A 27,515-nucleotide genomic window follows, 5' to 3' on the forward strand; every position below is an offset into this window, starting at 1 on the left:
ACACAGCAATAATGCTAATTTTCTGCAGTGGGTACTTTTTAAGATTTCATATAACACACCACAGAGTATTCTCATTAGTAACTAGTATACATGTGTAATAAATGACTTACCTCAAATTATTTTCAAATATATTTGAGGCAAGAACTTTATTACTAGGGTAATGATATTAAGATGGCTATTTTGAAGAACATATAACAACATTTATCAGAATCAGTGACTATCAAACTGTGTTCTGGAGACAAAAAAAAAAAAAAAAAAAAAACGCAGATCAGAAATACTAATAATTGTTTTGGATAAAAGAGGTTCCATGGTGAAAAAAGTTTGGGAAGCAGTGTTATAATAAAGCTCCATCCCAGAGATGAGCAATGTACATTGCACATTAGCCAGTTAATAGTTCTGAGAAGTTTACAGTAATGAAACCTTTTAAATCCAGTGTTGACAAACTTATTTATCTATAGAGCTGTTTTCTTTTCATAGATCATCAATTAATATTTCATGGACATAATATTCTGGGTAATGCAATTTGGGAAATATTACTTATATATAAATTGTTATGTTAGCTTAAATATGTAGGTATATATTTCACAAATGCAGTTGAGCTGCAAGCATTTTTGACTGAAAATCAATGGCACCCACTTATGTCCTCTGAGTGTAAATACTTTAACAATACTAGCACAGAACATTTCATTTTTCATGAACCTTTCTCTTGGTTTCCTACAGTGCTAATCCCTCTGTCATGTTTTCAACTCAGGCAATCCCCTCTTCTCTGTTTTAAAAATAAAGAAAACAAACAGATAAAGATATGTACATATATCTGCCCGTTCTGACTTCAGTTTTTTGGTAACTGGACTCATTCTAAGCTGTAGCAATTGTGAACCTGAACCCATTTTACACGCCATTCTCTTCTTCAAATTAAAGGAAGATTCTTTTTTTAAAGTTATTTTTGACTATCTGAAACAAGTGAACAGAACTAAAAAATACAAACTTGTTAGCTCTGTCAAATACCTGCTCTTTCTCACAAGTCAGGCCTTTGTTTTGGTAGCAGTTTCTAGTCAAATGATCTGATGACAGATGATCTCAAATGAAATCTTTACTGCTTGATGGTGAAACCAATTCCAGGAGACCAACCAGAGTTTAATACTATACCCAACATTTCAAGGGCCTATCCAGCTAGGAACTTGCATTGCAGGCTTGTGTTTTTGGGAAAAGGTAAACAAATATCAAAGAGGTAAAACATGACAATCTAAAATGATCGCTCCTGATAGCTGGCATGATTTGGTCATAATGCTTCATGGCTCTTGAGACAGGGATGAGCAGGAACCTGAATTAACTAAACACAAACACGACCATGTCCTCCTCAGGACCTTGAGTGCTTCCCACTGATGCCAAGACAAACCTGAGACCCCACCACAGAGTCTGTCAGTGTTCGCTCTCCAGCCTGCTGCTCTCTGCCCCAGGCGGCTTTGCCATCCTTCAGCCTCTTGGCCTTGTCCTGTTCCTTTTCAATACAGAGTTTTGACACTCCACATGCTCTGCTGCCTGGACCATCCACTCTCTTCTCTTCCCCTAGCTCTCATCTACACATCCCCTTGATCCCAGCTCAAAAATGACTTCTTCACATCCTGCAATTCGAAATGTTTTTGTGATTAACTAATGTCTGTCTCTTCCCTAGACTATAAACTCTGTGAGAGTCACCAATAAAATGTTTACCACTTATCTCCTGCACCTGGTCCAGGATCTAGGAGAAGGGTGTTCACCTGATATTTCCTGAATATGAACATTTTTTTGTTTTAGGGGGAAAAAACCCCAAGTGAACATATTACTTTTTAATTCTCCCAAGAGCTTTCATTTTCTTGCCTTCAACACAGTTATGTATTAATGGAACTTTGTGGAGTCCCTCAACTCCATAGTATAGCTTATACTGGCAATGGGAAACCAAGTGTTATGAGAAGGAGGTGGTGATTACTTTTCCAAAGTGGGGAAGGGACAAGGATGAGAGAAAGAGATGATGACATCTTTCACAGATGAGATGACACAACTGAACCTTTAAAAATAGCAGGGTTTTGTTGGAGGTAAAGTCCTTCAAAGGGGCTACATGTGGATGAACATAGGGTTACAGAGTGCAGTGCCTACTTAAAGACAAGCCCTGAAGCTTTTGGAAAACTATTAAAGATTCTTGATTAAAGGGAAAAAGTATGAAAAGCAGAGTGCTAATATGTTTTGAGACAATGAATCTTGAATTATAATCACCATAATCCCCACGTCTCAAGGGTGGGTCCAGGTGGAGGTCACTGGATCATGGGGCAGTTTCCCCCATGCTGTTCTTGTGATAGTGAGTGAGTCTCATGAGATCTGATGGTTTTATAAGCATCTGGCATTTCCTCTGCTGCCACTCACTCCGTCCTGCCGCCCTGTGAAGAAGGTGCCTGCTTCTCCTTTGCCTTCCACCATGATTTTAAGTTTCCTGAGGCCTCCCCAGCAATGTGGAACTGTGAGTCAATTAAATCTCTTTCCTTTATAAATTCCCCAGTCTTGGGTTTTTCTTCATAGCGGTGTGAGAACAGACTAATACAATTACTGAGGAGCTTTCATCTAGAGAAGCCTCCTCAAGGCTGGAGGCTTGAGGAGTCAGGACAAGGTGGAGGGAAGAGCAAAGGTCTCCTCATTCCCTGAGGGCCTGGCCAAGGCACTGAAGGAAGGATGAAGCCCCTGGACTGGGGGGAAATGCTTTCACTCTTACCACTGAGGCTCTCACTGAATATAGTTTCACGTTTGATCACATGATCACAAAGACGGGGAGAAGACAGAAGAGCAGTGGAGTCAAAAAGATGGCATAAAGGAAGGAAAATCAGTTCTAACAAAACATGTTTAAAAGAATTCAGGTTCTATAATCCTAGCTTTCACATACAGGCAAGAAAGGTGCTATGTATATAGTTGCCACTTTTAACTCTTTAGAGAAAGATTTTGAACTTTACATTTATTTTTTATCTTTAAATAGTGAGAATATGCTTAATGAAAGGTGGTTGTATATATCAAACCCTAGGATTACTGGTGAAATATAGTTCTGGTAGGTACGTAGAATTCAACCTGACCCATGGAAAACTTTTAAAAATAACACTGGAGGCTGGGCGTGGTGGTTTACGCCTGTAATCCAGCACTTTGGGAGGCCGAGGCAGGCGGATCACGAGGTCAGGAGATCGAGACCATCCTGGCTAACACAGTGAAACCTCGTCTCTACTAAAAAATGCAAAAAATTAGCCGGGCGTGGTGGTGGGCACCTGTAGTCCCAGCTACTCGGGAGGCTGAGGCAGGAGAATGAGGTGAACCTGGGAGGTGTAGCTTGCAGTGAGCCAAGATTACACCACTGCACTCCAGCCTGGATGACAGAGCGAGACTCTGTCTCAAAAAAAAAAAAAAAAAGAAAAGAAAAACATTGGAATTACTTAATGATCAATATACTACAAATAGACAGAGTGATAGCCTACAATGCCAATGAGTGATAGCCTACAATGCCAATAAAATACTAAGATAATTTTATCTTCCCTGCCTTTGCCCTGAGTATCGGGAAGTTTAAAAGCATAAAATTATTTCTTTTGGTTCCAATAGTTCCAAACTATTTCAAAAGGAAATTCAAATTATAAAATTGGATATTCATGCTTGTACCAGATTAGATTAAATCAAATTAATGAGACTTCATACATACACATATATATGTGTGTGTGTGTGTATATATATATTTGGAAATCCTTGTAGGCTATAGAAAATTACAGAAGCATAAGGCACTAATATTAGCTTATCTGGCTGCCTATAGCTTCTAAATTCATAATTTTCCTGACTCCCGCCTCTTCTCTTTTACTCTCTTTTCCTTTAGAATCAACACAATAATGTATTTTGTAACGTCTTCAGTTTGAAAAGGGACCTATTTTCCCTTCTTTAGAAAAACTTGAAAAGCAAATTTATAATTCTTAAGGATTATTCTATATAGTGCTTATGCTTACACCACAAATTCCATTTTTTGAAACTTCTTTATCAAACATAAATATGAAATTATCACTTTCTTGCTCATTAGACTCAGAAACTCAGATTAGTGAATTCTATAATTTGAATCCCTTTGAATCTAGCAAAAATTTTGGATACTAGCACCAAATATGTTGTTCATTTATCACTCTTTTAGTACAGATTGACACCCTCCACCACTTTATTGCTTACCCAACCAATATTAGAGAGTAATGTGTTTAAGTACTTTCCAAGCGATTTCACATGAAAACCACCTAAGAAAACCTCTTTATCTAATCAATAACCTCTCTGGGCACATGAACACAGTTTGGCCTACTTTAAAGTGGAGAAAATTAATACAAATAAGAGTGTGCCGCAAATTTAGTCTTGTAATATTTACATCTAGTTAAAAATAATTTAGAATTTTCCTTTAAGCCAATTAAAAAAATATTCTCAAGAGTAATCTAAAGAGGATCAAAGTCCACTTAATGTAATGAGACAATATGCCCATTACAAACTGTCAGATGATAAGAAACTGGTCTGGGCTTAAAGGTAAATGACATTTAGATATTTATTGTTTATGGCAGCAGCCTTTGAAGCCAAATGCAGGACTCTTAATTAGAGTGCAATAAGCACAGGGTACAAGAGGAAACTATCAAAGCTGCTAATTCTTAAATCTAAAAGCAAGAAAAAAGGCTTTCTTAAATCTTCAGACATACATTGCTCCCATCCCTTGGTGCTTCTGTGAAAGGTGACACACAAGAGATGCTAGAGATTCTTGCAGAGACTCCACAATAAGAAGTTGGCAATGGGACCCTCACTGTTCTACAGCTTTCAGAGGCTTTTGATGTATTGCGTATTATGAGTTATAGAGTGCCACCAATGCAATTAATTTTAAAATCCAAAACCTTTGCACAGTAGAATTATTACATTATCACAATACTTTGTAAAGAGCTGGACAGTGACCACAATAATATCTGCACCAAACAGATTTTTGGATTGTCTTGAGGCAAAGTATTTAATCAAGAGTTGTCATTTCACAAAATAGAAAGGTATCCCCACATTTGCTGATTTTTTTTCTGTGACAAGTGGTTGTCAGCAAGTATGCTTCCTACCAGATAATTTGAAAAGAAGAAAACAACACACTTGATCTCCCACTTCAAGATAAAGGAGGTGACAATTTAACAATAGAACAAATCTGCATTTTGAAAGAAACTCATTCTAAGAAAAGATTACTTGGAAACTAAATTTAATGAAAATATTTGTGAAAGTGGTTCACCTTTAAAATTCATGTTTGCATTTAACTTAAAAATTGAGTTTTTCTACCTTATTTTAAAATCTTCCAGAGGAAAAGTTTCAGGAGTTTCTGAACTCATTTTTAAGAATTGTGTTTGTATATGTGTGTGTGTATGTATGCAAAATAAACATTAAAAAAAAATTTTTTTTTTTGAGAGACAGGGTCTCACTCTGTCACTTAGGCTGGAGTGCAGTCTTACAATCATGGCTCACTGCAGCCTTGATCTCCTGGACTCAAGCAATCTTTCCACCTCAGCCTCCCGAGTAGCTGAGACTACAGGCATGTGCCACCATGCCCGGCTAATTTTTGAAATTTTTTGTAGAGACGAGGTCTTGCTTTGTTGCCTAGGCTGCTGTTGACCTCCCAGGCTCAGGCAATCCTTTTGCCTCGGCCTCCAAAGTACTGAGATGACAGAGTATGAGTCACCACACCCAGCCACATAATTCTACATATTAAAAATTATACATTTAAAAAATTTACATACGGGGATACCTCATTTTACTGCACTTTGCTTTATTGCACTTCACAGATACTGTGTTTTTTACACATTGAAGGTCTGTGGCAACCCTGTGTCAAGTCTATTGGTGCCATTTTTCTAACAGCCTGTGCTCACGTTGTGTCTCTGTCAAGTTTTGGTAATTCTTCCAACATTACAGACTTTGTCATTATGATGATATCTGTTATGGTGATTTGTGATCAGATGGTACAATTCTAAGTGTTTTAGGGTGCCACCAACCACGCCCACATAAAGTGATGAACTTAACTTGTAAGCATGTGTGTTCTGAGCTGCTCCACTGACCAGCTGTTTCGCATTTCTCTCCCTCTCCTCAGGACCTTCCATTCCTTGAGATACTACAATATTGGAATCAGGCCAATTCATAACCCAACAATGGACTCTGAGTGTTCACATGAAAGTGAGAATCGCATGCCTCTCACCTTAAATCAAAAGCCTAGAAATGATTAAGTTTAGTGAGGAAGGCATATCAAAAGTGAAAACAGAACAAAAGCTATGCCTCTTGTGCCAAACAGTTAAAGGAAATTAAAAGCTCCAGCGAAATCATGAATGATAAGAACGCAAAACAGCCTTATGGCTATATAGAGAAAGTTTTAGGTGGTGTGGACAGAAGATCACACCAACCACAACATTCTCTTAAGCCAAAACCTACTCCAGAGTAAGGCCCTAACTCTCTTTAATTCTACGAAGACTGACAGAAGTGAAGAATCTGTACAACAAAAGTTTGAAGCTAGCAGAGGTTGGTTCATGAAGGTGAAGAGAAGAAGCTGTCTCTGTAACATAGAAGTGCAAGGTGAAGCAGCAAGTGCTAGAAGTGCAGAAGACTTGGCTAAGACTACTGCACTAAAATGTGTTAGTGGCCACACTAACACATTTTCAATGTAGATGAAACAGCCTTCTATTGGAAGAAGATGCCATCTAGCATTTTCATAGCTAGAGAGGAGAAATCATTGCCTGGCTTCAAAGCTTCAAAGGACAGGCTGACTCTCCTGTTAGGGGCTAAATGCAGCTGGTGACTTTATGATTCCAGAAATCCTAGGGCCCTTAGGAATTACACTAAATCTGGCTGGGTGTGATGGCTCACGCCTGTAATTCCAGCACTTTGGGAGACCAAGGTGGGCGGATCACTTGAGGTCAGGAGTTTGAGACCAGCCTGGCCAACATGGCAAAACCCCATCTCTACTAAAAATACAAAAAATTAACCAGGTGTGGTGGTGTGCTCCTGTAATCCCTGCTACTCAGGAGGCTGAGTCAGGAGAATTGCTTGAACCAGGGAGGTGGAGCAGTAAGCTGAGGTTGTACCACTGCACTCCAGCCTGGATGATAGAGCAAGACTCCGTCTAAAAAAAAAAAAAAAAGAATTATGCTAAATCTGTTCTGCCTGTGCTCTATAAATGGAAGACAAAAGCCTGGATGATAGCACATCTATTTATAACATGGCTTACTGAATATTTAAAGCCCACTGTTGAGACCTACTGCTCAGACAAAAAGAATCTTTTCAAAATATTACTGCTCATTGACAATGCACCTGGTCACCCAAAAGCTTGGATGGAGATGTACAAGGAGATTAACGTTTTCATGCCTGCTAACATAATGTCTGTTCTGCAACTCATGGATTGAGGAGTAATTTTGAGCTGGGTGTGGTGGCTCACGCCTGTAATCCCAGCACATAGGAAGGCTGAGGCAGGTGGATCACTTGCTGGTGTCGAACTCCTGACCTCCTGGCCAACAAGGTGAAACCCCGTCTCTATTAAAAACACAGAAATTAGCTAGGCGGGGTGGTGGGTGCCTATAATCCCAGCTACTCGGGAGGTTGAGGCAGAAGAATGGCTTACACCTGAGAGGTGGAGGTTGCAGTGAGTCAAGATCGTGACACTGCACTCCAGCCTGGGCGACAAAGTGAGACTTTGTCTCAAAAAAAAAAAAAAAAGGAATTTTGACTTTCAAGTGTTATTATTTAAAAAGTACATTTCATTAGGCTATAGCTGCCATAGACAGTGATTGCTCTGATGGATCTAGGCAAAGCAAATTGAAAGCCTTCTGGAAAAGATTTGCCATTATAGATGCCATTAAGAACATTTGTAATTTATGGGAGGAAGTAAAAAAAAACAACATTAACAGGAGTTTGGAAGAAGTTGATTCTAACCATTCTAACCCTCCTGGATGACTTTGAGGGGTTCAAGACTTCAGTGGAGGAAGTAACTGCAGATGTGGTAAAATAGCAAGAGAACTAGAATTAGAAGTGGGGCCTGAAGACATGACTGAATTGCTACCATCTCATGATAAAACTTTCATGGATGAGGAGTTCCTTCTTATGGAGGAGTAAAGAAAATGGTTTATTGAGATGGGATCTGGTGAAGACACTGTGCACACTGTTGAAATGACAACAAAGGATTAAGAATGTTACATAAACACAGTGATAAAGCAGCAGCAGGGTTTGAGAAGACTGACTCCAAATTGGAAAGAAGTTTTACCGTGTGGAAAATGCCATAAAAGAGTATCACATGTTACAGAGAAATCTTTCATGAAGGGAAGAATTAAAGCAGTAAACCTCATTATTGGCTAGGTGTGGTGGTGGCTCACACCTGTAATCCCTGGACCACACGGAACTCCCTCTCCTACATTTTTTTCAGCCCCACTGTGAGTTTGCATCCGTGGTACTTTTAAGAGGGAGTCACTGCTGCCGTCAGTCAGTAATACTTCCTCCTTTTTTGCTTTTTGGTTTTGTCTTGAGTTTCTTTTCCTCTCCCTCTCCCTCTCCCTGTCCCTCTCCCTCTCCCTCCCCCTCCCCCTCCCTCTCCCTCTCCCTCTGGCTAAGGTCTAAATCAAACATAGTGTGGATGGCCCCTTGATGATTTCAGGAAATCTGGATGGGCACTATGCTGGCAGCAACCTGTATGAAGTCCTGAAATTCCATAATGATCCATTCTCTTGGGTGTAAAATATTGCTCAGCTCCTCAAATTTCTAGGTCCTGTCATAAATGTGATCTTTGTAAAACTGATACTACTTATTAGTCCTACTTTAACAAATAAGAAAATCCATGCTTAAACAAGGTATGTTGACTAATGGCTGGGTAGCATGCTACATTTTTTTAAAATAAAAAAAGATATGTGATCACACTTAAAAAGATAGAGTTATATTCAATAAAGCACAGCACTTTAAATACACACAGTTAGATGGACCTAGGCAAATATATGTAACTGTCACATTATTCTTAAAGTGATGGAAGCAAGACTTACATCCCTGCTCTTTCTGCCTTTTCTTTACTGCTGATTTTTCTTAAACACAGTCAGCACAGTTATAGGAATTGGCACTGTCAGATATTAAAAATTATGGCAAATATGTAATTCATAATTGATTCATTTTTCAATGTCCATTGAAAAATGTATAAAAAGGTACCACGCTGACTTCGTCCCCAAAGGGGACAAAGAGACAATAAGACAAGATATTCTATAGTTCTCAGTGAAGAGATAACACCAAGGACACAGGACATAATAACAGTAGAGATGAGAGAACACATAAGAACATGTAATTGTTTTGTCCATGGCATACGGAAGACCTCTTGTAAAATTATATGCTCTAAGGGCTCTGCAAGTAGATTAATTGACCTTTGAAATAAACAAATGTAATCATATTTTAAAAGAAACATACAAATTCATACTACTTGTATAATGAACTCGAACACAGCTATTTGAAATGATACCCATCTTAAAATGGCATATATAGTTTTTAATGTACTTTGGGGGGTCAGAATAGATTTATGCTTAAATTTTGAAAAACTGTTCACTGATAAAGCCATTATAGTAATTGCATAGGGTCTGTTTATTAATTTGTCACAATTAAGTCAATAAGAGCTTTACTAATGTCCTATTACTTGATCAGTTTTGAAAGTGATTATCTTAAGAACTTGACTTAATTGGAAGCCTCTCAATTTACAAGGTACATTAAACTCTCAGTAGCATCTTAAGATTATTCAACATATGCAGCAATCACTGTTTTGTACAAATGTTCCATAAAAACTATAGCATGACATGACAAAGAGGGGAAGCAAGATTTAATTTATAATGTTAAACTCCCACTCACATTTTCAGGATAAAAGGGCAACATGAGCATTCACATAAAGTCTTCCTGAAACTGGGTCTATTATTATTATTATTATTTTTTTTGAGACGGAGTCTTGCTCTGTCGCCCAGGCTGGAGTGCAGTGGCAGGATCTCGGCTCACTGCAAGCTCCGCCTCCCAGGTTCATGCCATTCTCCTGCCTCAGCCTGCAGAGTAGCTGGGACTACAGGTACCTGCCACCGCGCCTGGCTAATTTTTTATATTTTTAGTAGAGACGGGGTTTCACCATGGTCTCGATCTCCTGACCTCGTGATCCGCCCGCCTCAGCCTCCCAAAGTGCTGGGATTACAGGCGTGAGCCACCGCACCCGGCCTGAAACTGGGTCTATTATTAAAAGATGAATAAAGGAATCCTAACAATTCTCCACCTTATAGATGAAGATAATTTGTCATGATTGCTAAATCACCAAATTGCACTGCCTGTACTTACGCGCAGCTGCACATTAATTTCCAGATTTGTAAATTACAATTAATTCTCAGTATTGCTCCATCACTTTTTTTCTCTAGTTAATAAAAAGAATTGCAATTAATAATTCTTCATCCCATTTTTCAGAACATATCAACTATAACTATTACTGCACAAGCAGGAAACATGGAGTAGTTAATGTATCCACTGAGACTGTGAGGCCTTTAAAACTATTGGCTGTAGCCTAAATATTTTATATTGACCTTCCAATTCCCAAAGATTCAATGTAGTTAGTTGAATATTTACAATGATTAACAATTATGAGGGCTGATAAAGTGCCTTGATACCTGGGCTGATTTTCAACCATGTATTCAAACTATTTCATAAATTTTAAAATTAAACTTTACTAATTAGATATTTGAAAGGTTTGTCCCACAATAACAACATAAGACCAGTTTTGAGATTAATCACAGGAAAATTGATTTCTGGGTCATTAAAAACCTGGGGAATTCAATTCCTTGAAAAGATTATTCCATTGCTAGCTTGTGAGGGAGGTATATGAATTTATGCATTCTGACTTGTTCCCAATCTAAGTTCTGTACACAGCATAAATTTCAAATTGCTGAGGCTGATTCGCAACCAATTGTGTGAACAGAGTGAACAAAGCTGAATCTGTAAAACACTAGTTCTGTGCATTTGAAAAACTTGAGATGAAAGCCACTTTGAAATTGTTGCATTAAAATAACTATAATTGTCCTTACATGAAATTTTCCTGGTGAGTTAACTGCTTAAACTGTGGTAGACGCTATGGGAAAAGTAGTGGTCATATTTAACAATCCAGTCCCATCTGCTTTGAACCAAGGTTCTATTTGCCCAAAATTGAAGGGTGAGGAAGCCCTCTTAACAGACTTCCCACATACAAGTCATTTAAAAAAGGGATTTAAGCAATTCTCGGGATAAACTGCCTCTAAATTCTCTACACATCACCTTGGATAAATTTTTGCACTTTAATCATTCATATGCTATAATTTACCCTTAAATTGTAGAACTTTCTGAAAGTATAGAAAAATATTTTAAAATATCTAATTTATTGTTGAGTAAAACGTGAACCTGGTCATTCCATTCATGTCAATTTCCTGCTCTTGCCCTATCAGAAACACAGCAGGAGCCTGAGCAGATGGAAATTCACGGAAAAGGCGGGAGGGTGGGGTGCAGAAGAAATGAGGACCGCTACAGCCTGTGTTCAGAGGCAGATATGGTCTGCTCCTGCCTTCAGAGAATAAAAAACACTTAAAAAACCCATTTACCTGAGTGTTAACTTCAATTATGACCAGAGAGGAGGGAAGAAAGGAAACTGTTCAGGCATCCTGAGGTTCAGGCATCCTGAGGTTCTTCAAATTCCTACCGCCTCACAATGCATGACTAAGAACATCCTTTGTTCAGACTTCCTTGTCCCTAATGTCTCCATAAAGGTGGCTATACACAAAGTACATTTAAATTAAGTGTTGCTATCCTGTTATAACTGTCCACTTGCAATAAATAAATGTCCTTAGTTTGGTCAAGGTATTGAGTGCCTGGCAGAGCTGTAGTGATCCAAAGTTTGGTGACAGGATTAAATGATCACAGAAGTGACCTCTGTTCCCTCCTGCTCATCTGGTGGGAGGGTAATCCCTGATTCTGCTTCATTCTTCGCAGTACCCTTAGGTACAGGGCCAGGTTACCAGCTGTTTATAGTAAAGCCATTTTGCCTGAAGCTACAAAGTGTGACTTTATGGAAATAGCTTTACTTTTAAACAGTAACCCAGAAGTTTCTAATAAAAAATGCTTATTTTTTCCCCTCTATGCTAAAAATGCCTAAAGTTTACTTTCTAGTCTCACTGGATTAAAAAAAAAGTACAAGGGGAAAAAGGACATGCAAACTCTGGGTAATTACTGCTTGGAATTGGCTGCTTTCCAGAAGAAGCAACAAACTGCTTAGAGTTAAGTGGAAACTTTGTGTAACTATTAATGAAAGTAAACAAATGATAGAAACAGAACACAGGCCCTACTCCTGCTTCCCCAACAGTGGACCTGGCTGCCTCACTGAACGGCTCTGAGATTTAACTACATGGCTCTGATGGCTCAGTCATTTCTTATTACAATGGTTCTCAAAGTGTGGTCGTTGGGCAAGCAGCAGCAGCAGTAGCTTCCCCATCAGCTGGAATCTGGTTAGAAAAGCAAATTATCAAACCTTAGTAAATACCTACAGAATCAGGCTCTCTGCTTATGATCCAGCAATGTTATGTTTTAATGATCTCTCCTGGCAATTGTTATATATTCTAAAGTTTGAGAAGCACGGTTCTATTAAAGCTGGGTATTTTCAAAGTAATTTTCTAGGATTTTAAAATTTCAATAATTAAATTGACCATCAGTGAATAGGGAAACGTTTTCAACCCAATGTTTTCAAATGCAACTGAGATGAGAAATAAAGCTAACCTCAGCATATAAATGCTGGATTTAAAACAATGATTCTTGACCCTAGCTGAATATTAGAATGTCCTGGGAGGTTTTTAAAAAATGCCAGAATTTTATCCCCAAACCAATTGAAACAGACTGGGGGAAGGGAAAGATGAAGGCAGCAATTATATGTGTGTGTGTGTGTGTGTGTATGTGTGTGTGTATATATATATTAGAATCCCAGTTATTCTGAGGCATGGGAAAGTTGAGAGTCACTGATACAAAGCAACCAGAACAGTTAGACCCTTAGCAGAACAGTCCAAGAACTAGGAAACAGGGCTATGTGGATATTTATAGCAGACAGACAGACAGACAGACAGACACACACACACACACACACTTTCATAGACTGGGTTTGCACCACATTAATTAGGCACTAGCTAGCATGTAAGATTTAGGATAAGAAGATAACTCTGGATTGCCTCGCATCCTTTTAAAACCTAATCGGCTGAACAGTTCTAGTTTTTAGTACATAATTCACTAATAAATATAATTTTAGGGAGCAAATTTAGTTTTGATCCTATAGGTTGGATCCCAAATAATTTAAAAAATAATAAAAGCTTGAGCATGGAGCCACCACTATCCTACATAAACCACATTGAGACATTCTCTCCACACATCCAATTGGTTCCATCATCTCTTTTCTGCCAGAGGAAAATACAACTCCAGCTTGAACAGGTCAGGAGCACTGATGGCTTAAAAATGAAATGATGTCCATGAAAGGACATCAGAACCAAGTTAGTCAGTTCTAGATATATACTATTTTATCATATACCATATTCATATATACTCTTTCATAATGAAATATTGAGAATAGAACCATAAATTAAGAAAAATTCCAATGTCCATCTGTTTCATAGCACTCTGCAAGGTTTAACCTTCTGCACATTAACCAGATTTCCATAAAAGCCTTATGAGGTCAAGATAGGCATTATTATTGCTATTATTTTAGTTTTACTTATGAAAAGTTAAGTGAATTTTCCAGAGACAGACAGCTAATAGCAGCTTTAACTATGGTAATAATATTCTAATGTTTGACATTAATAACTACATACCACTATTAAAATCTTAAAGTATTGTTGATTACTAGTTCCAGAAGACTACAAATGGCCAAATGAATTAAAATAGATAAAAGAGGGAAGTGGGAAACCCAACATTTAAAAAAAATCCAACTGGGGGAAGAAAAAGAAACCATAAAGAAGGTTAACTTAAAATACTTGGAAAGATGTAACTTCTTTTTTAAAAACTTTTCTACAGTTTCTAAACTTGTCTCTGACTTCTTAATAGATCCATAAAGTATATAAATAAAACATAAAGTGTAAGATGGAGCTCTGATTTTATACTCAGGCTTATATCACTGCTACAGAACATTTTTAGGATAATTAAGCAATATTTTTGCCTCATAGAATACTAGCACCATTAAATCAATTTGATCTTATGTTCAGAAAATTTGTTTATTGATATTTTCATATTATTTCTATTATATTAAAGTATGGAATTGTATTCTGCTTCATTTGAAAATATAATATACTTCTTTCAAATCTGAAACCAGGAACTTTAAAAAACTGTTAGCAAATTTAATAACGCAGAAATTTATGCTTTAACTGTCAAGTAAAAACATAGGGAGATATAGGAAAACACTTTAACAATATTTAACCTATCAGATCATCTTTCATAGTTTGAGTTTATTAAAATTAACCAACTATAATGTAATATTTAAACATTTTATACCACCAAAGTATTAATAAACCCAACAAGGGGGCTATCACCTTTTCTTAAAATATACACATTATATGCTTCCCTAGGATAATCTTTCACTATTAGAAGACAGGCAGCTATGTACTATTCTTAATTAAAGCCCTATTTCAGTCAAAGTAGAGCAATCTGCAATTTAATTATAACAATATAAACTGTAATGTAACTAATGACATCGTATGTATTTTCATCAGATAATTAGAATAGTCAGTAAATAAAGCTTTACAAAGCAGGAAATAAAACAGGTGAGGGGTTGTGCCTCATTCATCACCTCACTGACTAATGAGAGTCTGAATGAAGATCAGTCATTTCCTATACACGCCTTCATGGTGTGCAATAAAAGCACACACTGTAGACAGCTCTACTAAATGTAACACCAAGCAGGCGTCAGAAAAATCCATACAGAGAAGTGATAAAATAGTGTATAGCTAAAACTAACTCATTTATCAAGAAAGACAGAAAAATTATTAGGAATGCCCAGACTGTATGCCCTGTGATAGAAATGAATAATGGGAACATTAACTACATTATTTTAAGAACACACTTTTAAAAACCCAAAATCTAAGTCTACTCTACCTAGACTTGAATTACCTTTGCAAATACAGAAATGGTGAAATGCCTGATTTTACAAATCACAGAGGTAATTTTTCTGCTTCAGGTTTGAGAAAAAAAAGCATAGGCCTCTTGCTAATAGTAATAACAAGAACAGACACCAAACTTTGACATTTTCACATTAGAGAAATTGAGTTCTACCAAAACCTAATATTAGAAAGGTAATGATTTTCTTTTAGCAGAGGTGTGTAACTTATGCATTCTCATTCTATGATCATATTGGTGAAGGAAACATGTTAGTCTAGTGAGGAACTGTATAGCATCTAGGTTATCAAATGAGTACTTTCCATTAAATCACAATTTCAGAATCTATTGAATTAAGAATTCTTATTGAATTAACAATTTAAATAGATGTGGCAGAAAAGACAATTAAAATTTTTTTTTTCTGAACTGCTTTTGGGATAGAGTTCCTCATGTAGTATATGAGTGAATTATTTAGGTTCTCTGCATATATTCAGCTTGCACAAATACTGAAATACAACTTGACTTATTGATGTTTTGTCTCCAAATACATAAATCTCCCCAATTCAAAATGCTGCTTGCTTCAAATTCAACCTGGTGAGTACTTATTATCTCTCCTTGGTCCATCTTAGGTTTGTCAATTACATGTGTGAGTGTATAACACAGAAAAATAAATTCTGCTTTACCAACCAGGCTGTGAGTCCCCTGAGGGAAAGAACATGTCTGTTATCTTCTTGAATAAAGTGAAGAGAAGTAGAAACTCTTCCCAGGACTTAGTAAGAAATCTTTATCACAGCAGAGACTCAAATAAATGCTTAGTTTTGACAAAGAAAAGGTAAAGAAACCAATTATCTTTAGGCAATAACCAGAATACCAGAGGAATGTGAACAGATAATACCAATAAGTTCACACTGTTGTTAACATATAGATGTTGACAAAGAGACACATTCAAAACTATTTTCAAAATTGAGAGGGAAGAGCAGAATTATGATATTACAGCCAGCACATTCAGTGTCTCTCCAGTGGTAATTCTTGCCAAGAGTTTCAAAGCCAGTCAACAATGAATGCACAGCTAGTCTAAAAAGCATCTTTAAGCCCCCCTTTTTTCTTCTCCTGGGCAGCTTTCTACATTCTCTTATTCTGAGAAGGTAATTAAGAAAATATGATTTTGCCAGATACATGTTTCCCCACTCCTTTGAAACTTTTGCTGGTGACAGCCTTCCAAAACTACGAAAGCAGCTCTAGGCCAGCTGTTCCCTATACCTTGGACCATACTGTGAAAATAAAGTGATTCGCAAAACAGTATATATGTACAAATGACACCAACAGCACATTTTGAAAAGTAATCTTGTAGATAAATATGAAATGTCACTTCTTGCCCTACAGGAAAACTTTTAAGATGATAAATCAGTCTCAGAGCTGGAAGTACAGCTGATTCAAGGAGTGTACTTGATTAGGCAAAGAAACGGGGGAATTTTAGTGAACTAATATCACTATTAATTTTGCCAGTGCTTATTGTGTGAATTTGGGTAAGTCACTGGTATTTAGTAAATGGGATTGAGAGTGGATACAATATATAATTAAAAATTCATGCATGTTGCCAAGAAGAAATTATTATCAGCTGCCAAATGGTTGCTCAATTTCATCCAGTTTAACTTCAAAACATCAGTGAATACATAAATGAAAATGACACATTATTTTTCACCACATGCAATTTTTCTGTAATCTCTGAAATTAAATAAATTCTAATGTAAAATACTGCGCAAAATGAAGTCTTATAAAAAATTTGAACACCCTGGTTAATAAATTCTTGACAGACATAGGTATGAAAGATACTAGAGGATTTAGTAATTTAATAAATTAAGTATTTGTGTACGGAAAAATATCTCCATGGTACACTAAGGATAGATTTAACTAAGGAAAAATCCACTTGGCAGTTGGAAATAAACAGTAAAGTTAAATATACTTCAAAATAGTATATTTTGAATTCCAATTTCTTATGCTTATTTCAAGGGAGGCCAGTACTAATTAAGTAATATCAGCATCTCATAAAAATGAACTCGACTTTTGCAAAGATGTAGCCCACACCTCTATTAGATTTAGTAGGCCTTTCTCCAATTTCATTATCTTCCAGGAAACGAGAGAAACTAGCTTCACAGAATTTAAGAGAAGGCTGGAGTGATCATCTGCTCTAGGATTGTAAACTGGGGGTCATTGGTGGTCTTCCATTGTACTGTTAGCTTTTGGAAATTGTGTAAAAATCCATGTAGTCAGGAATATGCACTTTATGAGAGGCATATGTTCATCGGAATCTGAAAGTGGTCTGTGAACCCCAAAATGTTCACAAAGTAACTACTGAGTTCACCTACCTTCCTGGTTACAAATTAGCCAAGAGAGTTTAAATGACTGCTGCAAAGACAAACCTCGAGCAGCTGTAAAGACCTACATTCAGGTCTCTTGATAACCAATTAGTTTAGTGTACTACTATGCCCATAACACTTTTCTCAGTAGGGAAAAAAATGAGTTAATTGTGCACAGTGCTTTTGTGACCAGATCTTGTTTTAGGTAAGAGAGTAGTATCTTGGTCAGAATACTACCTATAAATACAAATTCTGAAGATAAAAAAGGTAAGAAAGAAGGTCTACAGGAGTCAAATACTTATGGGCCTCCAAACACAAACCAAGCTGCTTCCAAGCCAAGCTCAGAGCCACCCCTGCATTAAGGCCCTACAGTACATGTATGATCTTCAAGCTGACAGAGAAAGCCTGAGGACCCTTAAAGGAAGAACAGATCCTGAGGCATCACATTCTGCAATAGAGAACGATTAGTATCTCAGTTTAACATGGCCCAGAGGTGTGAACTCTCCCCACCCCACTCCCCACACCTATAGATAGGTACAGGATGATTTCAAGGTGTAGATATATAATATACAAATGAAACTAAAGCATGGCATCTCACAAATTTGTTAAAGGAAAAATAAAATAAACTGATTAATTTCATGGTTTTATGATTAATATTTGGACAGAATGTCACTAAAATAAATAATTAGGAAGAAATGTGCATTAATCTTGCCAAACCATGCTATGCATTCTCTTGGTGTTTCTAAACCAGAAAGCTGTTTCATTTGTACATATGCATCGATGTGCGTATAGACATCTAAGTACATATTCTAGCTCTACCATTTACTTACTGTATGATATTAGGTAAATTAATTAATCTCTCTGTGACTAGAGCTTCCTATTGGTAAAATGGAGATAACAGCATTGACCTTACTGGGTTGTTGTGAGGATAATATGTAGTAAAAGGACTAAAGAGCCCATCACGTTTTATAGTGACAATAATAGCTATCATCACTGTCTCATCATTATCACAGAGAGGTACAGGCAATTAATAACTTATGGGCAGGAAGGCGTTAAGAAGGAAGCTTAAGACAAAATCGTTTATTAATGAAATGCTTAAGTTATGAAAACTCCAACTACTCTCTGGGAGAACACCAGAAAGTCTGTTCAGCCTGGGATGTGTGTGTGTGTGTGTCTTTTCCAATTGGAGCCATATTCTCAAGAACTTGGCATAGCAGGGTTCTCCACCAAAGAGGATGAGAAGGTTGGATTGATCCGGGTGAGTGCATTGGCTGCCTTCCCTTCTTACAACTGGGGGCTGGGTAACCACAGGTGCTCCCAGTCTCCGTTATACCAGCTCCTTTTATGGGGGATCTGATTAGGCCAAATATTGTATTTCTGCCATATTTCTGACCAGTAGCTGAACTTAAATAAAGGTTCTTAGGAATTTGCTTCTTTGGAAGTGAAATGCTTTGATGACAATTAAAAGATAACGGGATTCTTTTGGTATTTATGGAGACAGTATCATTGATGCAAAGTCACTATGAAACAGTGTAAACCTCCAATCGTGTCTGGCCTGAATGACTCTGTTGAGGTCATGCCATCCCACAATGGGGACATATCTGAGGCTATGGAACACTGAAAAGCTAATAGCTGCCAACGAAAAGACAGATCTCAAGACTCCCAGTGGAGTCTGTTAGTCACCAGTATCATACAAGTAATTATCTATCTAATGTATACTTATTAGGCAACAATCTGGAATATTTCACCTTAAAACATGTTGTTGAAAATGAAGAGTTTTACCTTTTCATATTCAGCAATGCCCAAGGTATTCCAGAGGGAGTATGAAATGCAGGTAGCAATTTTACCCCAAGTTCCACTGCTTTCTTTCGAAAAATCTGAAAAGTCAAACAGTTAACTGTAAGCTACTGTTGCAAGCAAAACAAGATGAACTATACTATTATCTAATAGTTACCACTCTTCTACTTTAATATTTTAGTATTTTCTACTTTAATATCTGACAAAAAGTTTACCAAATTAACAGAATTACCCAGTAAAGCAACAATGGTCCAGGGGCCATCATACTGGGGGATATTTATTCCCAATCTTGGTTGCTCATTAGAATCATGTGGGGAGATTTGGATGCTACTGATGTGAATGTCTTACTCTTGAGATTCTAATTTCTATGGTTGTAAGCTTCTGGATCAGGATTTTAAAAGCATCACAGGCGACGCCAGGTGATTTCAATGTGCAAGCCAGTGGGAGAACCACTGTTGTTGGAGGATAAGACCCGGACTGAGAACCAGGAGATCTGGTCTATCCTACCTTCACAGCACTATTATTTACTAGAGCACAGAGAAAGAAGTTTGAAAAAGACATTATCACAGGTCTGTGTGTCTCCTCAGCCCTTGCAGCTTTAACTTTCTCTGATGTTAAGTGTAAGTGATATAAAAAATACTAAGTTAAATTAGGTACAGAGTCTGCCCAGAGTTTACTAGGGAAGATAATTATATGCACATAAATATCTAGAACACAGATATAATGAGCTGGAGATAAAATACTAGGTGAGTTCAGTGAGACTGTATGCTGGAGATGGCATTTAGATGAGAACTGTATGCAGCATTGAACTGGGGCTGATAATACCACAGACCGGAGTGAAGATTGAAAAGTAAAGAGGGAATCCCTGAGGGATCAGCCTCCTCCCCACAGAAGAAGGCAAGTGGGGCCCTACAGAATAAACAGGGAATGGGGCAGCCTGCCTGACAAAAAGGGGATACTGGTAAATGAGGTCAGGCATTCACAGCTCAGGGCAAAATATGGAGGGCCACAAATGCAAGGCTAAAACTTTCATTCTGGTTAGAATGGAAAAATAATGAAAGTCTAGTGTGCAGAACTGTGTTTTAGGAAGATTAATTAGATGAGGCCCATCCTCAGTTTTAGGTCCAAAGAAAAGCTCTAGCTTATTTACTGAAGAAAGGCCTGCTATAGTTGTGGCACCAAGCAGGTACCTGTTCCCCTCTCCTTTAAGCCGTATGACTGAGCATGGTGGACTGGAAGCGTACCATTTCCTCCTCAAACAAGGAAGAAGTGAGAGAGGCTGGAGGAGCCCTGAAGAGCATGGAAAATGGAGGCAAAGTTCTCTGTCAGCCACTGGGGAAGCATTCACTAAAGCAATTGACAAAGAAGTCACGTGTGGCTTCTCCAGAGGGAAGGACTTCAGTGTCTAACTCCTGCTCTAAGTCCTGAGCCTCTCCACTGAGACATCCAGGCACTTGGGCTCCCACACTGAAGGTAATCCAGTAATACCAATGTTGAGGCTACTTCCCAAGCCCTATCTTTTGAAATCTTAAAAAAATTTTTTTTTTAAATTTAAAATTTTCCTCATGCATACCACAGATCTTTTGGAATCTAACTCTCATTTAGTAGTGGAAGTCAATAAAGAAATGACTTTGGTTGACAGTCAATTTAGATAAACTGACATTCCTTGTATACAAATAAGGAAATACATTTGTAGTATATAGAAAATGCTAAAAAACAGAGGTGCCATTTTCTCCACAAATTATTGTAACTCTTGTCAAAGGGGACAATTTCCTGTATCAATAACTTGTAGTGTATGGAGAGGAGAAAAAAAAGTAGAGCAAAGGGTATATTCTTCTTTCCCTTTCTCTGCCTTACCCCAGAGAAATTTCATGTTGTCTTCTGCTACAAGGATTTATCCAATCACTGCCCAGCCATCTGTTGACTTTCTGGTTTCTACCCAACTTTTAAAAACTGTTAATTAACTCCTTTTCAAGAAACTTACATAAGATCGAAGTCAAACCACGTAATTAAACCACCAAGTTGGATATAACCATATGGCACAGTTGAGGGCTTTGAAGCACAATGCCTGTGCTTGAATCTCAGCTCAGCTTCTCCAAACTGGGCAATCTTGTACAACTTGCCTAATTTCTCTGTCCTAACCTTCCTCATCTGTACAATGGAGATAACAACAGCATTTACTTTTTTAAAGGCTGTGGAAAGAAATAATAAGTTATTATATTTAAAGACTTTAAGACACGTAGTAAACACTAACAGGTAGTTGTAGTTTTTATGGTGATAATGATAATGGTATTTCCTCAAGAAGGTGGCTTTTATCCAACTGTTGTTTTGGTGCCTTCTACTTATTCAGACTCCTCTCTCTTGTTCTCTCTCTCTGTGTGTGTGTGTGTGTGTGCGTGTTAGTTACTCCCCACCTGCCTCTTCCCCGACATACACACTTTTAATCATGTGTGTGCATTCTCAAGAGCTAAGGCTTCAGTTCTCACCACCTATTTGCATTCTCAAATTCAACCTTCTATTTTAGCTCTAGTTCAGTACTTCTACCTGTGTACACACATCACAACTTGGGTGTCTTGTTATTTTCTGACACTTAACATGTCCAACATGGAATTAATCATTTAATATTCTGGGCAAACTTCCCCAGCTCTATCACTGACATTATTTTCTGGTCAGTCCCTTGGACACAAGTGAATAGGCATTTTGATTTTTGATTTACTGCCTCCATCAGTCACTAAGTATCACTGTTAACTCATTTGAAATGTCTTGTATGCAGTTCATTCTCTGATAGGAGCATAGGCCATGTTCTCATTGCCAGGTACTATGAAATGCATGATTAAAAAGAAAGAAGGTCCTCCTATTTAGCCTGCTTGTTTCCTTATTTCCATTAATAATTTTTCCTCATTTCCATTAATCTGTATTTACGTTACCAACTTTCTACCACACAATTTTCTTGTTCAAGAAATGATAATGACTTCCTGTGTTGTCTAACATCGGGTCAAATCTGCTCTACTAACAGTTCAACCACCTCTATGAATCAGACCCTTCAATTATTTTCTGTCCGTCTGGCTCTGGCTCCAGCTCCAGCTTTTGAGTCTTCATGGTCTTAAGTTCTCATTCATGTTCAGTCCATCTTAGCAACTTTATTTACACATTCTCTCATTTTAAATCACTCTCTTCTGCCTCCTTTTGGCTGATCCAAATTTACCTATTCTTTAAGGCCAAAGTCAAGTCCAGGCCAAGACTCCAGGTCAAGATCTTTGCCTTCTGTGAACTCCCACACTGATAACTAGTACCACACAATGCAGTCTTTGATACAGATCTCTAAATCAAGATACAGAAGGCAAGAGAGAGATCTCTGAACGTTTTCTTGTGTGTTTTCTCTCATATCCCCCAATAATTTTTCTTACTAGAAGTAGAGAAAAAGACCCCAATTTCTCCTTCACTGCCTATTATACAGATCTAACCCAGATCAAGTCATTTTTTATTTAAATTTACTGATATCACCACAGGGCTCCTATGAGTAGTAGGCAGGAAGATATTAATATTCTCAGTTAACAGACAGGAACAGCGGCCCCTTCCCATATCGGGGTTTTTGCACTTGCAGTTTCCTCTGCCTGCAATGCTCTTTCCTGAGCCCTCTGTATGCCTCGCTCACTCTTACCTTCAGGAATCTGTGTAAATGTCCCCTCGAGAGGTCTTTTCCTAACCACCCCACACAAAGTTGGCCATCCTTATTTATTATCATATCACCTTGTTTCTTTTCCATTATTTGTCATGTCTTAATTATTTTATTTGCTTGTTTATTGTTTGATAACTCCACTAGATACGATCTCAACGAGGGCATGGAAGCAGCTGGCACTCAATAGATGTTCATTTAATAAATAAATGAATCAATTTAAGATTAATGATTAGGTGAGCACAAAAGTAATTGTGGTTTTTGCATTGTTGGAATTGGCCATTTGATACTGGAATACATTCTTAAATGTGGTTATGTTACATATAATTTTAATGGGCATTTCTCGCTTTATTAATTTTTTCCTAATGAATTATTGTTTATTTTATGTTGATTTTAGACTATGGAAAGGATGTTAGACAAAAAGCAAATTCCAGTGATTTTCTTATTTGAGTTCAAAATGGGTGGTAAAGCAGCGGAGACAACCTACAACATCAACAACACATTTGGCCCAGGAACTGCTAACAAACATACAGTGCAGTCTTGATTCAAGAAGTTTTGTGGCCGGGCACGGGGGCTCATGCCTATAATCCCAGCACTTTGGGAGGCGGAGGCGGGTGGATCACGAAGTCAAGAGATTGAGATTATCCTGGCCAACATGGTGAAACCCTGTCTCTACTAAAAATACAAAAATTAGCTGGGCGTGGTGGCACATGGCTGCAGTCCCAGCTACTTGGGAGGCTAAGGCAGCAAAATCACTTGAACCCAGGAGGCGGCGGTTGCAGTGAGCCGAGACTGCGTCACAGCTCACCAGCCTGGTGACAAAGTGAGACTCTTGTCTCAAAAAAAAAAATAAAAAAAATAAGTTTTGCAAAGGAGATGAGAGCCTTGAACATGAGGAGCATAGTGGCCAGCCATGGGAAGTTGGTAATGACCAATTGAGACCAATCATCGAAGCTGATCCTCTTACAACTACATTGGAAGTTGCCACAGAACTGGACGTTGATCATTCTATGGTCATTTTGCATTTGAGGCAAGTTGGAAAGGTGAAAAAACTGGCTAAGTGGGTGCCTCATGAGCTGAGTGAACATAAAAAAAAATCGTCGTTTTGAAGTGTCTTCTTCTCTTATTCTACACAATAATAATGAACAATTTCTTGGATTGTGATGTGCGACAAAAAGTGGATTTTATATGACAACCAGTGATGACCAGCTCAGTGGATGGACCGAGAAGAACCTCCAAAGCACTTCCCAAAGCCAAATCTGTACCAAAAAAAGGTAATGGTCACTGTTTGGTGGTCTGCTGCCAGTGAGATACACTACAGCTTTCTGAACCCTGGTGAAACCATTATATCTGAGAAGTACGCTCAGCAAATCAATAAGATGCACAGAAAACTGCAATGCCTGCAGCTGGCATTAGTCAACAGAAAGGGCCCAATTCTCCATGACAACGCCCAACTGCACGTTGCAAAACCGCTTCAAAAGTTGAACAAATTGGGCTATGAAGTTTTGTCTCATCTGCCACATTCACTTGACCTCTTGCCAACCCATTACCACTTATTCAAGCATCTTGACAACTTTTTGCAGGGAAAACATTTCCACAATCAGAAGGATGCAGAAAATGCTTTCCAAGAGTTTGTCGAATCCCAAAGCACAGATTTGTACACTACAGGAATAAACAAACTTATTTCTTGTTGGCAAAAATGTCTTGATTGTAATGGCTCCTATTTGATTAATAAAGATGTGTTTGAGCCTAGTTATAATGATTTAAAATTCATGGTCCAAAACCACAACTACTTTTGCATCAGCCTAATAACATACCTGGGGCATTGTAATAAGAAGCCATTGATATTATATTGTTTGCAAAGTGCTCCATCCCGTTCCACTAGTTGCTACTGTCTGAAAATAATTAGCTCCAGTATTCTAGAGTCTCAACCTTCGGCACAATTAGGGCACAATTACAAAATATTTTTAGATCAAAATATTAATTAGCTCATTGATGCTTGAATCAAATCATACATGAGACTGAATCAACTTCAATTCTCAATGTTTGATTTGTTATCTCCTCCTGAGCTCTGATGAGGTTACTGGAGGAAGAATCCAGATTCTGAAAGAGAACATCCTTCTATCTAAACTGGTGAGCTTGTAATAAAACTAGCTTGTAAAATTAAAATTGCTGAGAGAATGAAGGAGGCATACCACAAATCATTCTAAAGGGCAATTAAGTTTTAAGTAGCACATATGAGATGATGTGCTGAAAAGCAAATTATTACAAAAAGTACACTAAATGGTACTTTAGTGCTACTTCAAATGGGGATAGGCATGATGGAGAGAGCCCCGGACCCAGGTCCTTGGACTGGCTGTACTACTGTTTCCATGTGAGGCCTGAGCTGGTCAGTTAACTCTTCTGGTTCTCAATTTCCCCAGAAAAAAGAGGGAGAGTAAGGCTGGTCATTTCTGTTTTTGATTTATCACTGGAAAAATAAGTACTCAGAAGCTACAAAACTAGTACTAAAATGTGACTGGGAAAAAAGCAAGACAAATATCATCTTTTGAAGACAGGAATTGTTAATTTGCCAAACAATTGTTCACCAATCTTGGTTTCTGGTGTTTGTTGGTACCTCTATTTGGTGGGGAGGATTTTATAAAGTTAAGAGAGCTAGGTGAAAAATTACAGTTCATAAAATGTAATCCTTGCTAATAGAAGATATTTTTTAATGTCCACTAAAAGAAAATATGGTTTTTGTACAACTAGCAATCAGTTTGGGATGGGCAGACATCTTATGATCCAACAAGAATTTTCTAAAAGATTTTGCATTCTAGGGATTCTGATTACATTCATAGCAAAAGTCAAAACAATGTAACTTGCTGAAAGAAGGGTGGTAAAATATGATGCAACAGTTCTTTCGAGCATGTAACTAACAAATAACTTTAAATAAAAACTTTTATAGCCTAAAGTTAAGAATTTCAAAATAACTACATAACTGTATCTTTTCTTTACACTTAAGTAACATCATCAGTCTTATTGCTGTTTTTGATCAACGTTTTAAAAATTTCAAAATTTAAAATCTATCAAATAAACACATTTATCTTTTTACTTTACCCTGACAGATAGTATCAGACGAGGCTGTAAACAAGACATATGGTTTTCTTTGCCTTTCTAGTTTGCAGTTCCCTAAAGAACTATGTAGGAATATATACATGCGAGAGCAAAGAATAAGGAAAAAAGAAATGAATAAGAACAGATGGCTTTGGAAGGAAATATTTTCAGTTCAGACATGCTTCAGTTTGAAATGCACAATCAATATCAAAGCTTTTCTTCAAATGCTCATGTTGAAAACTTCACCATTAAAAGATCAAACGCTAATTCACCATTAGTACAAGTACAGTTTACCTATTACTCATTTTCACTACATAAAGCTTTCAGCACAAGATGCCATAGACACAACAAATATCTTTGGCTGCAGATAACTAAACCCATATACTGTTAGTTGAGTTGATAAACTTGCACATAATATGGGCCAAAATCAATCACTAAACCAGTAAGTACTTATTAAGCTATTCTGGCTTTTTAGAGTAGACCCTTGAAAGATTTAAATATCAGAATAAAGGTATGTAAAAATAACTAATCCAGCAGAAACTTAGAGCTGGAAGGGACATCAAAGGTTATCTAGTTCTATAATCTGATACACAGATGAGGAAACTGAAGTTCAGAGAGGGCCTATTCTCCTAGTTAAATGCTCTGATGTGGGATGGTTTACTGCCAGCTACACCCAAGTGAATACCAGCTTCCTGTCATCTCAGAGACGGGTGATCCTTTTGATCCAGAGGGACTCTCCCTTGTGGGCACACATCTTTCTTTCACTGTCTCTTTCTTTCTTCTCATTCTGTTTCTGTAATTGATCAAAACCTAAAACCGAAGTTTTAAATTAAAAAAAATTATGTGTTGTATTTGTCAAATTTCATTACAAACTTCATTTTTAAAAAAATAATATATTTAATTAGATGACTGCTTTTGTCAATTACTTTGTTTTTCTCCCCTGTGATTCAATACAATTTAATTTTTAGCCTTCAGGCAATTAGATGAAAAGAGTGTTGCTTATTTTCCTGAAATATTAAAGCACGGAGATCTTCCCAACTTGTTTTTTTTCAAAATAAAAAGGCTACACATGCTATCCTGCCAATAACCATCAATTATAACCAAGAAGAATCAATGCAGCTGTGCTTTAGTCTTGAGTTTACTAATACATAAAAGCATAAAATTTAAACAAAGGAAAACACTTCCAATTGTAAGCATAGTTTAAAAATCTAAATGTAGAATGTTCCAGTGAATAGGCACTTTAGATCTAGCTTTTTAAAGATATTTATTCTCATGAAAAAATAGGAGGTAGTGAAGAGAAGTGGCTTTTATGCTATCTCCTAGTCAAAATGAGTAAATGTTGATAAATGAATGAATAAAATTGTATCTCGTTATTGATTTTTTTTTTTTTCCTGAGAGAGGACTCTCATTCATTCCCTAGTTCCTGA

The 27,515-nt window shown here is 37.4% G+C and overlaps 1 protein-coding gene across 1 annotated transcript in view; it reads right to left on the reverse strand.

Annotated features, from left to right (window-relative positions):
* MAN1A1 (mannosidase alpha class 1A member 1) overlaps positions 1-27,515 on the reverse strand; it is a 172,745-nt gene that overhangs the window by 51,950 nt on the left and 93,280 nt on the right. The window contains exon 6 of the mRNA XM_518868.8: positions 19,302-19,396. Within this exon, the coding sequence (XP_518868.3) occupies positions 19,302-19,396 (95 nt within the window). The remainder of the gene's footprint in view (positions 1-19,301; positions 19,397-27,515) is intronic.

This window comes from Pan troglodytes, chromosome 5 (assembly GCF_028858775.2).
Source record: "Pan troglodytes isolate AG18354 chromosome 5, NHGRI_mPanTro3-v2.0_pri, whole genome shotgun sequence".
NCBI lineage: Eukaryota > Metazoa > Chordata > Mammalia > Primates > Hominidae > Pan > Pan troglodytes.